This window comes from Bos indicus x Bos taurus, chromosome 10, assembly GCF_003369695.1.
Source record: "Bos indicus x Bos taurus breed Angus x Brahman F1 hybrid chromosome 10, Bos_hybrid_MaternalHap_v2.0, whole genome shotgun sequence".
Lineage (NCBI taxonomy): Eukaryota > Metazoa > Chordata > Mammalia > Artiodactyla > Bovidae > Bos > Bos indicus x Bos taurus.
This window is the reverse complement of record NC_040085.1, coordinates 587,715-605,245: the sequence shown is the minus strand read 5'-3', so window position 1 is coordinate 605,245 and position 17,531 is coordinate 587,715. Positions and strand designations below refer to the sequence as shown.

The window sequence follows — 17,531 nt, the reverse complement described above, 5'->3', positions numbered from 1 at the left end:
ATAATAAAAGTATTATGCTCTAAAGTGTTCAAACAAGAGATGGCAAGAGTGAATGTTGACATTCTAGGAATCAGCAAACTAAAATGGACTGGAATGGGTGAATTTAGCTCAGATGACCATTATATCTTCTACGGCGGGCAGGAATCCCTCAGAAGAAATGGAGTAGCCATCATGGTCAACAAGAGAGTCCGAAATGCAGTACTTGGATGCAATCTCAAAAAAGACAGTGATCTCTGTTCATTTCCAAGGCAAACCATTCAGTATGACAGTAATCCAAGTCTATGCCCCAACCAGGAATGCTGAAGAAGCTGAAGTTGAACGGTTCTATGAAGACCTACAAGACCTTTTAGAACTAACACCCAAAAAAGATGTCTTTTTCATTATAGGGGACTGGAATGCAAAAGTAGGAAGTCAAGAAACACCTGGAGTAACAGACGAATTTCGCCTTGGAATACGGAATGAAGCAGGGCAAAGACTAATAGAGATTTGCCAAGAAAATGCACTGGTCATAACAAACACCCTCTTCCAACAACACAAGAGAAGACTCTACACATGAACATCACCAGGTGGTCGACACCGAAATCAGATTGATTATATTCTTTGCAGCCAAAGATGGAGAAGCTCTACACAGTCAACAAAAACAAGACTGGGAGCTGACTGTGGCTCAGATCATGAACTCCCTATTGCCAAATTCATACTGAAATTGAAGAAAGTAGGGAAAACCACTAGACCATTCAGGTGTGACCTAAATCAAATCCCTTATGATTATACAGTGGAAGTGAGAAATAGATTTAAGGGCCTAGATCTGATATAGTGCCTGATGAACTATGGAATGAGGTTTGTGACATTGTACAGGAGACAGGGATCAAGACCATCCCCATGGAAAAGAAATGCAAAAAAGCAAAATGGCTTTCTGGGGAAGCCTTACAAATAGCTGTGAAAAGAAGAGAAGCGAAAAGCAAAGGAGAAAAGGAAGGATATACCCATCTGAATGCAGACTTCCAAAGAATAGCAAGGAGAGATAAGAAAGCCTTCTTCAGCGATCAGTGCAAAGAAATAGAGGAAAACAACAGAATGGGAAAGACTAGAGATCTCTTCAAGAAAATTAGAGATACCAAGGGGACATTTCATGCAAAGATGGGCTCGATAAAGGACAGAAATGGTATGGACCTAACAGAAGCAGGAGATATTAAGAAGAGGTGGCAAGAATACACAGAAGAACTGTACAAAAAAGATCTTCACAGCCAAGATAATCATGATGGTATGATCACTCATCTAGAGCCGGACATCCTGGAATATGAAATCAAGTGGGCCTTAGAATGCATCACTACGAACAAAGCTAGTGGAGGTGATGGAATTCCAGTTGACCTCTTTCAAATCCTGAAAGATGATGCTGTGAAAGTGCTGCACTCAATATGCCAGCAAATTTGGAAAACTCAGCAGTGGCCACAGGACTGGAAAAGGTCCGTTTTCATTCCAATCCCAAAGAAAGGCAATGCCAAAGAATGCTCAAACTACCGCACAATTGCACTCATCTCAGATGCTGGTAAAGTAATGCTCAAAATTCTCCAAGCCAGGCTTCAGCAATACGTGAACCGTGAACTTCCTAATGTTCAAGCTGGTTTTAGAAAAGGCAGAGGAACCAGAGATCAAATTGCCAACATCCGCTGGATCATGGAAAAAGCAGGAGAGTTCCAGAAAAACATCTATTTCTGTTTTATTGACTATGCCAAAGCCTTTGACTTTGTGGATCACAATCAACTGTGGAAAATTCTGAAAGAGATGGGAATACCAGACCACCTGACCTACCTCTTGAGAAATCTGTGTGTAGGTCAGGAAGCAACAGTTAGATCTGGACATGGAACAACAGACTGGTTCCAAATAGGAAAAGGAGTCCGTCAAGGCTGTATATTGTCACCTTGCTTATTTAACTTATATGCAGAGTACATCATGAGAAACGCTGGACTGGAAGAAGCACAAGCTGGAATCAAGATTGCTGGGAGAAATATCAATAACCTCAGATATGCAGATGATACCACCCTTATGGCAGAAAGTGAAGAGGAACTAAAAAGCCTCTTGATGAAAGTGAAAGGGGAGAGTGAAAAAGTTGGCTTAAAGCTCAACATTCAGAAAACGAAGATCATGGCATCCAGTCCTATCACTTCATGGGAAATAGATGGGGAAACAGTGGAAACAGTGTCAGACTTTATTTTGGGGGGCTCCAAAGTCACTGCAGATGGTGACTGCAGCCATGAAATTAAAAGACGCTTACTCCTTGGAAGGAAAGTTATGACCAACCTAGATAGCATATTCAGAAGCAGAGATATTACCTTGCCAACAAAGGTCCGTCTAGTCAAGGCTATGGTGTTTCCAGTGGTCATGTATGGATGTGAGAGTTGGACTGTGAAGAAGGCTGAGCGCCAAAGAATTGATGCTTTTGAACTGTGGTATTGGAGGAGACTCTTGAGAGTCCCTTGGACTGCAAGGAGATCCAACTAGTCCATTCTGAAGGAGATCAGCCCTGGGATTTCTTTGGAGGGAATGATGCTGAAGCTGAAACTGCAGTACTTTGGCCACCTCATGCGAAGAGTTGACTCATTGGAAAAGACTCTGATGCTGGGAGGGATTGGGGGCAGGAGGAGAAGGGGACGACAGAGGATGAGATGGCTGGATGGCATCACTGACTCGATGGATGTGAGTCTGAGTGAACTCCGGGAGTTGGTTTTGGACAGGGAGACAAGGTGTGCTGCGATTCATGGTGTCTTGAAGAGTCGAACATGACTGAGCGACTGAACTGAACTGAACTGAACTGATGCTCTAAAGACATTTCTGTATTAGTTAAGCAAACAAGCTTAAGCTAACTTAAAAACATATATAAAGTCGGTACTAAATATATCATGGACCATATAAACCTGAAATTCATTCTGACCAGGTTCTTATATATTTCTGAGTACTTATATAAGAGCTTAATTGCCTTTAAACCAATTAAATAGAGCTCTTTTACCAAATAATTCTGACAGTACCACACATCTACAGCACTTATATAGAGATACGAGTAAACACACATATTACTGAATTTCAGCCAAAAATCAGTTGTAGTGATGTAAAATCCATCAGTTATAAAAGAGGTTGAATTCTATTTGGGTTTCTGCCAAATGGAACAAATCAAGATCACCTGTTTAGATTGTTAAACTCTTTGCTAGTATTTATGAGAGACATCACCGATTTGGTGGACATGAGTTTGGGTGAACTCCGGAAGTTGGTGATGGACAGGGAGGCCTGGCATGCTGCAATTCATGGGGTCCCAAAGAGTCAGACACGACTGAGCGACTGAACTAAACTGAACTGACTGATGAGAGACAATTCACATTTCTATTTGAGAAGTCAAGTAACAAGTTATTTACCCCATCTCAAGGCCAGAATTATTATTTTTTTCCTTTATTTACAAACCTCTTAAGATAATTAGGGGACATTTTGGGAGTGGTAAAAGGATTGGTGGGCTTTGGGTTGTTTCTGGAGCTACCCTTCTGATGCTGTAAAGGCTAGATTTGTAAAATAAGGTTTTTGGTTTGGCTCCCCCCCCCCCGCCCCCTTTCTCAAAGAATTGGGTGGCCATCTCAGTGACACCAGCAAAGGACTGACATACCCATTCACTTTTGTTGGAATCTTCCTTTCCTTCATTTAGCTTACAGGGGGCGGGGTGGGGGGAGAGCCTCTTCCCAGCTAGCCCTCTCGAATTCTGTCAGGCTTCAAGTATCACCTATGGTCAGTTTAGTCAGACCATTGGCCTCCCACCTCCCAACTTGGTAATCCATTTGTAAACAATTTTGAGGATTCTCCCTGGTTTTAAGAAATTCTAACTGTGGCCCTTGTTTGGCCTTTGATCTGAAGAGGCTTGCCTACAAGCCTCATGTGTTCCTGTTGTAAAAGTAACCATTTGATAGTGTTTTGTGAGTAGAAAGGCAATTCAGACGGAAGATTATTAATAGTGGGGAACAGTAGTTAAAGTTTTAGGTACCTTTTATATCATTAATCTTTTTTTTAGCCTTTTACAACAAATCTTTCAATGAGACTTGAAATTTTGAAGTCTTTGGGGGCTTATGTTTACCAATTAAAATAGGTACGATATTTAAGATGAGAACTCTGTAAAATTTTAACAATTTAGTAGACCTTCCCACTCAAAGGGTCTAAGAAGGTAGCCTGATGAATATTTTTCCCTGCTAATATAATTTTAGAAAAGAAAAACTTACTGCTGTTGCAAAAAATCAGTTTGGAAGTGCTAAAAGAACCTATTTCGACCATTTCAGGGCTGAAGTCATTCTAGTTGCATTTAAGAACTTGCAAGCATACATAAACCCAGTTGGTATTCCCAGTGGTGACTGCCCACCCAAAGGGTTTGGCTGTAAGGCACAATTTCTCACTATTTTGTAGCCTAATTCAGATGTGGGATATGAGATATGATCTGAAGAACATTCTGAGGACAGAGTGTCAGATCAGATGTGTGCTTGTTCTGAGTCTGGCCCCAAGGAGCTCACCTCGCAGGGCGTGGTTCTCCCTGTGACAGCCTGCAGCTACCACTGGTGCCTGGACCATAGGTGATCAGCCTCGCTTGTGCTTCCCCTCAGTTCCCCCCATGAGTAGTGTTTACTTAATTTACTTAATGATTGTAGTGGAACTCCCTTATTCTCAGAGCTGAGTAATTCATTCTCTCATTTCACTAACAAAAGCTTTGTTCAGACCATATATCAACCTTTGTTTTTTGTTTTTTTTTTTCAATTTAAGCCAAATTTAACAAATACCCAGCCATCTGTGTTTCCCTGGGCCCCTTGTCCAGAATCCCTAGGTCCTGCCTAAGAAGTGCACAAGTGCCCCTTGAGACTCCAAATCTGAAGTGAAATAGCATGAATAAAATTTTCAGGATCGTCATTCAAACTATGAGATTGGATTCTAGGAGAGCTCACCAGAACACCTGAGGAGTCCTGGTAAGCTGGTGGGGCTCTGTGGGCCCATGCTTGTCACTGAGCATGGGTTCTGTGTGGACTCCCAAGTGTCATTTAGTGGGCATCTCTGACATCCTGCCAGCTAAACCATGCATGTTGATAAAAATTAATCAGTCTGTCTGAGAAAGAAATGGAAAATTGTATTCAAGCCAAATTGAGGAGAACTCTTGTGCCCATTAGAAGTCAAAGCATAGTAGAATAACTTGAGATGGGAGCAGTACATCAAATGATGTAATATCGACAGTTTGCACAACCCAGTTCTACTGGAATAAAGTGATGTCATGTGATGCCTTACAGGATCAAGAAAGAAGTTTATCTTTTTAGGAGTTGTCTTGTTGATACTAGGAAACTATTGCGTTAGGATTGAAAAGTGAAAGTTCCTCAGTCATTTCCTACTCTTTGCGACCCCATGGACTATACAGTCTGTGGAATTCTCCAGGCCAGAATACTGGAGTGGGTATCCATTCCCTTCTCCAGGGGATCTTCCCAACCCCGGGATCGAACCCAGGTCTCTTGCATTGCAGGCAGATTCTTTACCAGCTGAGCCATCAAGGAAGCCCTTGCTGCTAAGTCGCTTCAGTTGTGTCCGACTCTGTGCGACCCCATAGATGGCAGCCCACCAGGCTCCCCCGTCCCTGGGATTCTCCAGGCAAAGTGAAAAGTGAAAGTGAAGTAGCTCAGTCGTGTCCAACTCTTAGTGACCCTATGGACTGCAGCTTACCAAGCTCCTCCGTCCATGGGATTTTCTAGGCAAGAGTACTGGAGTGGGGTGCCATTGCCTTCTCCGAAGGAAGCCCTTAGGCAGGTATTTTTCCTGATGGGGAAGACTTGGTCATGATGCATAATGCAGATATATAATAAATAATGGAGGGGAAAGGGGGGGCCAAAGGGAAGAGAAAAGTTTTTTTCTATGTTTAAATTTTTTTCTTGTCATAAAATACAAATTTTATGTCAAATCCCTGTAGTTTCAAGTTATATAATCCTTAAACTAGTGCCTGTTCTTACACATTTTTCTCCTTTTCAAGTTTTGAACCATTGGATTTTAGACACTAATTCAAACTTTGACTTTGTTTTGTTCTTATCAAACAATCACAGTGTACTAGTTACTGAACAAAGATTTAGCTGTTTCTGTCCTCTGTAGCCTCAGAAATTATAATCTTAAATCCATTCCTTAAGATATAACTAATGCAAGACACTGCTAGGCATAAAAGTGAACAAGCAAACACTTTAAAATCATTAATGAAATTTTAAAAGCCCATTATCGTCATCATCATTTATCTTGGTTTTATAAACACTGAATGTGAAAGTCAATTCAGTTGTGTCTGACTCTTTGCAACCCCATGGACTATACAGTCCATGGGATTCTCCAGGCCAGAATACTGGAGTGGGTAGCCTTTCTCTTCTCCAGGGGATCTTCCCATCCCAGGGATCAAATCTAGGTCTCCTGCATTACAGGTGGATTCTTTACCAGGTGAGCCATCAGGGAAGCCCTGCTGGGCATGGGTGATATTTTAAGAATAAGACAAACAAGGATCCTGCCCAGGGACCTTGTTGTTGTTGTTTAGTCAGTAAGTCATGTCTGACTCTTTGCAACCTGGTGGACTATAGCCTGCCGGTTTCCTCTGTCTATGGGATTTCCTAAGCTAGAGTACTGAAATAGGTTGCTATTTCCTTCTCCAGGGGATCTTCCCGACCCTGGAGGGTCGGGATTGAACCTGTGTCTCCTGAATTGGCAAGTGGGTTCTTTACCACCAAGCTGCGGGGGAATCCAACTAAGTACACATATAATGGGAACACAGAGTAGTTAATGGGTGATTAGAATAATGTTTGTTATGAAACACTTTAACACTGGGAGGATATTAAGTCAGGGATGGCTTCCAGGTATAGTAACATCTGAGCTAAAACCTTAAGAAGGACTGAGCTTAGTATTTATTAACCAAGTGGATAGCCTGGAAAGTATTTGCTTATAGGCAAGCAAATAGAAAAGAAAACATTTGAAGACCCAGAAAGAAAAGAGAGCATTTTGCCCCAGGGTAACACAAAGCACTTATATGTGGAGGGTGGGGCCTGTACACAGTAGGGAGTGGCAAGACTGGCTGGAAAAATCTGCCCTCAGGCAATGGGTTTGAGGTACAGGAACTTACCAGATCTAAAGTTTAGAAAGTCATTCCTGCTTCCTGCAGTGAGGAGAGTGGACTGAAGATGACAGTTGTGACCAAGGGCTTGGAGACTCTTTTCGGTATTAGAGGTAAGAATTGAAGATAGCTTAAATTCGGATTTCCCTACTTTCTTCAATTTAAGTCTGAATTTGGTAATAGGGAGTTCATGATCTGAGCCACAGTCAGCTCCCAGTCTTGTTTTTGTTGACTGTATAGAGCTTCTCCATCTTTGGCTGCAAGGAATATAATCAATCTGATTTCGGTGTCGACCATCTGGTGATGTCCATGTGTAGAGTCTTCTCTTGTGTTGTTGGAAGAGGATGTTTGCTACGACCAGTGCATTTTCTTGGCAAAACTCTATTAGTCTTTGCCCTGCTTCATTCCGTACTCCAAGGCCAAATGTGCCTGTTACTCCAGGTGTTTCTTGACTTCCTACTTTTGCATTCCATTCTCCTATAATGAAAAGGACATCTTTTTTGGGTGTTAGTTCTAAAAGGTCTTGTAGGTCTTCATAGAACCATTCAACTTCAGCTTCTTCAGCGTTCCTGGTTGGGGCATAGACTTGGATTACTGTGATATTGAATGGTTTGCCTTGGAAACGAACAGAGATCATTCTGTCGTTTTTGAGATTGCATCCAAGTACTACATTTCGGACTCTTTTGTTGACCATGATGGCTACTCCACTTCTTTTGAGGGATTCCTGCCTGCCGTAGTAGATACAATGGTCATCTGAGTTAAATTCACCCATTCCAGTCCATTTTAGTTTGCTGATTCCTAGAATGTCAACATTCACTCTTGCCATCTCTTGTTTCACCACTTCCAATTTGCCTTGGTTCATGGACCTGACATTCCAGGTTCCTATGCAATATTGCTCTTTACAGCATCGGACCTTGCTTCTATTACCAGTCACGTCCACAGCTGGGTATTGTTTTTGCTTTGGCCCCATCCTTTCATTCTTCCTGGAGTTATTTCTCCACTGATCTCCAGTAGTATATTGGGCACCTACTGACCTGGGGAGTTCCTCTTTCAGTATCCTATCATTTTGCCTTTTCATACTGTTCATGGGGTTCTCAAGGCAAGAATACTGAAGTGGTTTGCCATTCTCTTCTCCAGTGGACCACATCCTGTCCAGGAGCTGACCGTGGCTCAGATCATGAACTCCTTATTACCAAATTCAGACTTAAATTGAAAAAAGTAGGGAAAACCACTAGACCATTCAGGTATGACCTAAATCAAATCCCTTATGATTATACAGTGGAAGTGCGAAATAGATTTAAGGGCCTAGATCTGATAGATAGAGTGCCTGATGAACTATGGAATGAGGTTCGTGACATTGTACAGGAGACAGGGATCAAGACCATCCCCATGGAAAAGAAATGCAAAAAAGCAAAATGGCTGTCTGAGGAGGCCTTACAAATAGCTGTGAAAAGAAGAGAAGCGAAAAGCAAAGGAGAAAAGGAAAGATATAAGCATCTGAATGCAGAGTTCCAAAGAATAGCAAGAAGAGATAAGAAAGCCTTCCTCAGCGATCAGTGCAAAGAAATAGAGGAAAACAACAGAATGGGAAAGACTAGAGATCTCTTCAAGAAAATTAGAGATACCAAGGGAACATTTCATGCAAAGATGGGCTCGATAAAGGACAGAAGCAGAAGATATTAAGAAGAGGTGGCAAGAATACACAGAGGAACTATACAAAAAAGATCTTCACGACCCAGATAATCACAATGGTATGATCACTGACCTAGAGCCAGACATCCTGGAATGTGAAGTCAAGTGGGCCTTAGAATGCATCACTATGAACAAAGCTAGCGGAGGTGATGGAATTCCAGTTGACCTCTTTCAAATCCTGAAAGATGATGCTGTGAAAGTGCTGCACTCAATATGCCAGCAAATTTGGAAAACTCAGCAGTGGCCACAGGACTGGAAAAGGTCAGTTTTCATTCCGATCCCAAAGAAAGGCAATGCCAAAGAATGCTCAAACTACCGCACAATTGCACTCATCTCAGATGCTGGTAAAGTAATGCTCAAAATTCTCCAAGCCAGGCTTCAGCAATACATGAACTGTGAACTTCCCTATATTCAAGCTGATTTTAGAAAAGGCAGAGGAACCAGAGATCAAATTGCCAACATCTGCTGGATCATGGAAAAAGCAAGAGAGTTCCGGAAAAACATCTATTTCTGTTTTATTGACTATGCCAAAGCCTTTGACTTTGTGGATCACAATCAACTGTGGAAAATTCTGAAAGAGATGGGAATACCAGACCACCTGACCTGCCTCTTGAGAAATCTGTATGCAGGTCAGGAAGCAACAGTTAGAACTGGACATGGAACAACAGACTGGTTCCAAATAGGAAAAGGAGTCCGTCAAGGCTGTATATTGTCACCCTGCTTATGTAACTTATATGCAGAGTACATCATGAGAAACGCTGGACTGGAAGAAGCACAAGCTGGAATCAAGATTGCTGGGAGAAATATCAATAACCTCAGATATGCAGATGATACCACCCTTATGGCAGAAAGTGAAGAGGAACTAAAAAGCCTCTTGATGAAAGTGAAAGGGGAGAGTGAAAAAGTTGGCTTAAAGCTCAACATTCAGAAAACGAAGATCATGGCATCCGGTCCCATCACTTCATGGGAAATAGATGGGGAAACAGTGGAAACAGTGTCAGACTTAATTTTTGGGGGCTCTAAAATCACTGCAGATGGTGATTGCAGCCATGAAATTAAAAGATGCTTACTCCTTGGAAGGAAAGTTATGACTAACCTAGATAGAATATTCCAAAGCAGAGATATTACTTTGCCAACATCTAGTCAAGGCTATGGTGTTTCCAGTGGTCATGTATGGATGTGAGAGTTGGACTGTGAAGAAGGCTGAGTGCCGAAGAATTGATGGTTTTGAACTGTGGTGTTGGAGGAGACTCTTGAGAGTCCCTTGGACTGCAAGGAGATCCAACCAGTCCATTCTGAAGGAGATCAGCCCTGGGATTTCTTTGGAAGGAATGATGCTAAAGCTGAAACTGCAGTACTTTGGCCACCTCATGCGAAGAGTTGACTCATTGGAAAAGACTCTGATGCTGGGAGGGATTGGGGGCAGGAGGAGAAGGGGACGACAGAGCATGAGATGGCTGGATGGCATCACTGACTCGATGGATGTGAGTCTGAGTGAACTCCGGGAGTTGGTGATGGACAAGGAGGCCAGGTGTGCTGCGATTCATGGTGTCTTGAAGAGTCTGACACGACTGAGCGACTGAACTGAACTAAATTCGGATAGAACAGTAGGAATGTACATAGACAAATGAGGTATTTCGAAAGTAGTATGTGGTAACTGAATGAGGGAAAAAAGGATTTCAAGAACAGGCCCAGGTTTCTGCCTAAGACATATTGATGTGGAGAGGGAAGAACAGATTTTAGACCTGGTGCATATAAGTTTAAACATTCACATGAGGAGTCTATCTTATGTATTATTAGATGTAAAGATCTGCATTTAGGAGTGAGATGACAGGCTGTGAACTTGGGAATCTTCAGATGATGACTGAAGTCATAGAAATAGTAAGAATGCTGTGGGGAGAGCAAAGGTGGAACCCTGAGGAGCACTCACATTTACGGAGTAGACAGAGGAGGAACCTGCTCGGGAACCTGAAAAAGTGCTTGCTTTTCCCAGTGCATAGGTGAATGCTTAGTTGTGTCCAACTCTTTGCAACCCCATGGACTATAGCCCACCAGGCTCCTCTGTCCATGGAATTTTCTAGGCAAAGAATACTAGAGTGGGTTGCCATTCCCCTACTCCAAGGGATCTTCCTGACCCAAGGATGAACCCGTGTCTTCTGCATTGGCTGGTGCATTCCCAGATGGCATCACCTGGGAAGCCCAAGTGCATGCTGAGTTGCTTCAGTCATGTCTGATCGTTTGTGACCCTACAGACTACGTAACACACCAGGCTCCTCTGTCCATGGCCATAGCCTACCAGGCTTCTCTGTCCATGGGATTCTCTAAGTATGAATATTGGAGTGGATTGCTGTACCCTCCTCCTGAGAATCTGCCCGGCCCAGGGATTGAACCCTGTTCTCTTATGTCTCCTGCATTGGCAGGCAAATTCTTTACCAGTAGAGCCACCTGGGAAGCCTAAGAGGACTGGGAAATTACAAATCCCAGAGGGAAGCTATGACAAACCTAGACAGCGTATTAAAAAGCAGAGACATTACTTTGTCAACAAAGGTCCATCTAGTCAAAGCTATGGTTTTTCCACTAGTCATGTATGGATGTGAGAGTTGGACTATAAAGAAAGCTGAGTGCTAGAGAATTGATGCTTTTGAACTGTGGTGTTGGAGAAGACTTCTAAGAGTCCCTTGGACTACAAGGAGATCCAACCAGTCCATCCTAAAGGAAATCAGTCCTGAATATTCATTGGAAGGACTGATGCTGAAGCTGAAGCTCTAATACTTTGGCCACCTGATGTGAAGAACTGACTCAGAAAAGACCCTGATGCTGGGAAAGATTGAAGGCGGGAGGAGAAGGGGATGACAGAGGATGAGATGGTTGGATGGCATCACCGATTTGATGGACATGAGTTTGAGCAAGCTCCGGGAGTTGGTGATGGACAGGGAGGCCTGGGGTGCTACAATCCATGGGGTCACAAAGTCAGACACAATTGTGCAGCTGAACTGACTGAACTGAGGAGGATGAGGGCACCAATGAAGATCATTAGCATAAGAAACTCTGCTAATAGGGCAAGTAAGATAAAGACTCTGCAGTGTCCCATAGACTTAGCAATAAATAGCTCTTTCCTTTGGCAAGCTTAATGAGATAGATAAGTTTTTTGTTTTTACTTCAGAGGACATTTATTTATTTACAACTTAGTTGAAATATAATTAACATATAACATTGTGTAAGTTTAAGGTGTACGATGTAATGCTTTGGTACACACACACACATACATACATACATACATACATATATGGGCTTCCATCACTGCAGATGGTGATTGCAGCCATGAAATTAAAAGACGCTTACTCCTTGGAAGGAAAGTTATGACCAACCTAGATAGCATATTAAAAAGCAGTGACATTACTTTGCCAACAAAGGTCCATCTGGTCAAGGCTATGGTTTTTCCAGTGGTCATGTATGGATGTGAGAGTTGGACTGTGAAGAAAGCTGAGCACCAAAGAATTGATGCTTTTGAACTGTGATGTTGGAGAAGACTCTTGAGAGTCCCTTGGACTGCAAGGAGATCCAACCAGTCCATCCTAAAGGAGATCAGTCCTAGGTGTTCATTGGAAGGACTGAAGCTGAAGCTGAAACTCCAGTACTTTGGCCACCTCATGTGAAAAGTTGACTCACTGGAAAAGACCCTGATGCTGGGAGGGATTTGGGACAGGAGAAGAAGGGGACAGCAGAGGATGAGATGGCTGGATGGCATCACTGACTCAATGGACATGAGTTTGGGTAAACTCCGAGAGTTGGTGATGGACAGGGAGGCCTGGCGTGCTGTGATTCATGGGGTCGCAAAGAGTTGGACATGACTGAGCAAGTGAACTGAACTGAATTGATAGCTCCGTTGGTAAAGAATCCACCTGCAATGCAGGAGACTCTGGTTCAATTCCTGGCTCAGGAATATCCGCTGGAGAAGGGATAGGCTACCCACTCCAGTATTCTTGGGCTTCCCTTGTGGATCAGCTGGTAAAGAATCTGCCTGCAGTGTGGGAGACCTAGGTTCGATCCCTGGAGAAGGAAAAGCTACCTACGCCAGTATTCTGGCCGGAAGAATTCCATGGAGTGTATAGTCCATGGGGTCGCAGAGAGTTGGACATGACTGAGCAACTTTCAGTATACATATATGCTGTAACATGATCACAACATCTGTCACCTTACATTTTTACAATTTTTTTTTTTTTGCCGTGAGAACTTAAGTATTTTAATAAAGGAAAATTTATTCCAGTTCTTTCTCAGATTTTTAGCACTGTAGTTCCCAATTGGTAGACTCCTGAGACTCTGACTCTTGAATAGATTGAATGAGCATTAGAACTTTGTAAAGTATAGATGTGGTTATGATCAGTGGAATTTAAAAATCATTAGAAAACATTTGAGTTCAGAATAGATTTTTGGTATTTTATGGTTTTGTAACATCAACAGAGACCAAAATGATTCTGTTGACATTTGAGTGTCTGAAATGTTTTGGCTTTATAAAGGGCGTCTTGCAGGACTCTCTTTCATGATATAGCTGGTCATTAGATGGTTATGTTAGGGAGGGATAAATCTTCCTCTACCTTTCTTTGTTTTTTCTGGCTCATCTAAAAAATTAAATTGACACAGGACAGATGAACAGGAGAAAATCAAGGTTTAATGATATGTCTATGTGGGAAAAATCCAGGGAAACTGAGTAACTCCCCAAAATGGCCGAAATTCTCACCTTAAATAGCATCTTCAGCTAAAGACAAAAGATGGGGACATAGTGGTTTGGAACTTAAAAGACGGGTAAGGTAATTCACATGAAGAGGGAAAAGCAGATGTTTGGTAAACCATTGTTTGCTGGGCCACGCAGAAAATGTGGCACACTGCAGGCTCTGGTCTGTAGATCCTGCTGAGTTTCCCTCATAACATCTAGCCCACATTCTGTGCAGATCTCTCTAGTGATTGCTGTGTTCTCGGCACAGAAACTTTGTCTAAAACTTTTTTAGATCATGAGAGGGGAAAATCAGAATTTCTTCCTGAATCTTTCAGGCCTTTGTTTGTTTTTAGCTAGCTCAGAATAATCCACGTGCCAAACAGATATTTTGGTAATTCATTGAGATGTGCAGTTTTATGTGTGTTGTAGTTAAATTAAAAAGTTCAGGGGGGTTTTGAAGTGACTTTCATGACCCTCTAGAACTGTTGCACTGAATCAGGATTTCTGATATGCCTGTGCCAAATAACAGAAGCGCTAGAGCACAGTTCCTCCTGCTCTTCTTGTGGGGCCCCAGGCTGTGGCAGGGTAGAGATGAGTTACTACAGACTTTTTAATGGAGTTGTGGTGACTTGGAATTTTCAGTCTTAATTGGGAAGATTCCAGACAGACCCACAATAGTTCATTTGTCTTATTTTGTATATTTAAAAATTTAGGAAACTTAAACCCAAGCCTGCCTTTTCAGCCTTCAGTTTAACCATAATATGAAGCTGCTGGGGAGAGGAATATTCCCCCCTCTACCCTCCTTGAGTTCTTGTGCCTGGACTAATAATAAAATTGACATGAGACAGATTAACAAGAGAAAAACAAATTTTAATTCATCTGCATGGCGGAGTCTCACAGAAATGGGACCTAAAAAGAGGCCAAAGCATTCAGCTTTTATGCTCATTCAACAAAGAAACAATAAAATTTTGAGGAATTGATAGGATGATAGGGCCTCGGATGGTGGCTCAGTAGTAAAGAATCCACCAGGGCTTGATCCCTGGGTCAGAAAGGTCCCCTGGAGGAAGAAATGGCAACATACTCCAATATCCTTGCCTGGAAAATTCCATGGACAAAGGAGCCTGGCGGGCTATAATCCATGCGATCGGAAGTCACACGACTTAGCAGCTAAACAGCAACAACAAAGCAACCTCTGGATGCAGGGAATGCACGTTTCACATGAGATTTGTTTCCTGTTTTCAGGGAGATTGGAGTGTCAGAGTGTTCCTCTTGCATCGGCCATTTCTTATGTAACTTTAATTCAAAATACTCAATATGCCATTAAGAACCATGAGGTAGCCTCCTCTGGACCCCAATAGCGCTGTTGTTCCGCTTGTAGTCTACTTGTTGTTCAGTCCACTTAAATGTGTTTTATCACCGCAAGACACCTTGCTTGTGCATACCTTGCTTGTTTCCTTTTTGCTGTTATTCTTTGTATTTTTATCTTGTGATGCAGCTGAGGTTCTACTTGCATTACAACTACTAGGAGGACTTATTAACATGCATATTCCTGGCTCTACCCAAGACCTACTAAAAAGTAACTTCTGTGAATTGGGGCCTGGGACTTTTCATTTTAATAAGTTCCCCAGGCAGTTCCTCAAGTGATTGGGAGCCACTGCTTTACTGTTCTAAGCAGGCTTTCAAGCATTAGTTCAACTTTTTTCTCTATGACGTAATTGTCTTTACTTAGGAAGATCCCCTTCAGAAACCCTGTTGGTACTTTTCATCGGCTATAGACCTTCTGCAACTTTGTACTTAAAACCTCCCTGCAATTCTATATGGTTTCTGACAAGTACTCATGTCACAGGTACTCAACTCTGCCACTGTAGCATGAAAGCCGACACGGACAGTCTATGAATGAATGGGCGTGATTATGTCCCAGTAAAGCCCTAATTTCATACAATTCCCATGTCATGATTTGGGCTTGGGGGCACACCGCTCCACTTGTGGGGTCTTACTTTCCCAACCAGAGATTGAACTCGGACCTTCGTCAGGGAGAGTGCAGAGTCCTAACCACTGGACCACCAGGAATTCTTTGAAATGTTACTCTCTTGTTTCTCAACCACTTAAAAATGAAATGCTGAGCTTAAAGGCCATTCTGAAAGTAGACAGTGGACTAGAATTGGCCATGTAGTTCACCAACCCCGTTAAACTGTATCTGCCCTAACACAGTCTTGGTGAATATATAGTAAGTATTTGAGTGAATTCACTCACCAAATGAGTGAATTAATTGTAACACCAGTGATTTTGTATAGAGCATATTGGCCATAGTTCATTAACCCCCTGCTAACTATATTTGCCCTAACACAGTCTTGCTGAATATATAGTAAGTATTTGAGTACCAAGTGAATGAATTAATTGTAACACTAGTGGTTTTGCATAGAACATATGTTGTTCATCTTTGTGTATTACCTTAGTGTACTAACTGGTTCCAAAATGTTTGACGGCTCACTTCTAAATTTTCTCCGAGAGTTAATGCCAGGACTATCACTGTTTTCTGTTTTCTTGAATCAGCTGCTTTTTTCTCCCTCTCCATGTGTCTAAATAGGAAGGCCCAAACAGTTTGATTAATGAAGAGGAGTTCTTTGATGCTGTTGAAGCTGCTCTTGACAGACAAGATAAAATAGAAGAACAGGTATGTAAATTAAAAAAATTTTTTTAAATCCTTGATGTATATTTCATATAAATAGAATTTGAAATCATGATCCTAATAACCTAAGAAATGAACTACATTGAGTCTACAAATATAGAAGAACCTTTATAAGTCACTTTTTTCATTGATCAATTTTCAAGCAATAGAAAGAAGACTAATAATTGTTGAAACGAAGCATGCATAAATAACATGAAATTGAATGGAAATATTCTGCCTGTTCTCTTTGAAGTATCCAATTTTCAGTTCAGTCCAGCCATTTAGTTGTGTCAGACTCTTTGCGACCCCATGGACGCAGCACACCAGGCTTCCCTGTCCATCACCATCTCCTGGAGCTTACTCAAACTCAAGTCCATTGAGTCAGTGATGCCATCCAATCACCTTATCTTCTGTCATCCCCTTGTCTCCCGCCTTCAGTCTTTCCCAGCATAAGGGTCTTTTCCCATGAGTCACTTCACATCAGGTGGCCAAAGTATTGGAGTTTCAGTTTCAGCAGCAGTCCTTCAATGAATAAATATTCAGGACTGATTTCCTTTAGGATGGCCTGGTTGGATCTCCTTGCAGTCCAAGGAACTCCCAAGAGTCTTCTCCAGCACCACAGTTCTAAAGCATCAATTCTTTGGCACTCAGCCTTCTTTATAGTCCAACTCTCACATCCATACATGACTACTGGAAAAACTATAACTTTAACTAGATGGACCTTTGTTGGCAAAGTAATATCTCTGCTTTTTAATATCCTGTCTAGGTTGGTCCTAGCTTTTCTTCCAAGGAGAAAGCTTCTTTAAATTTCATGGCTGAAGTCACCATCTGCAGTGATTTTGGAGCCCCCCAAAAATAAAGTCTGTCACTCTTTGCATTTTTTCCCCATCTATTTGCCATGAAATGATGGGACTGGATGCCATGATCTTAGATTTCTGAATGTTGAATTTTAAGCCAGCTATTTCACTCTCCTCTTTCACTTTCATCAAGAGGCTCTTTAGTTCTTCACTTTCTGCCGTAAGGGTGGTGTCATCTGCATATCTGAGATTATTGATATTTCTCTCAGCCAATTTTATTATAATTCTATTATCATTATCCAATTTTATTATCATTCTATTAATAAAAAAACATATATTTGCTCTGAGTTAAAACAGTCTCTTTGAATTTCTCTTCATCACCAAATACTATATGAATTTGAAAGGAAGATGACCAAGAATTTATTTTTCTTCTATGTTAGTACCATTCAGTTTTTATTGTTAACTCATTTATTGCTTTCACTACCTTCACCATAATTACTTCCTCACTTTTAACTTTGCTTAGTG

The 17,531-nt window shown here is 41.8% G+C and overlaps 1 protein-coding gene across 4 annotated transcripts in view; it reads left to right on the top strand.

Moving 5' to 3' along the window:
• COL4A3BP (collagen type IV alpha 3 binding protein) overlaps positions 1–17,531 on the top strand; it is a 131,506-nt gene that overhangs the window by 88,900 nt on the left and 25,075 nt on the right. For all 4 annotated transcript variants that reach the window (XM_027552902.1, XM_027552901.1, XM_027552899.1 and 1 more), the window contains one exon: positions 16,129–16,215. In XM_027552902.1, the coding sequence (XP_027408703.1) occupies positions 16,129–16,215 (87 nt within the window). The remainder of the gene's footprint in view (positions 1–16,128; positions 16,216–17,531) is intronic.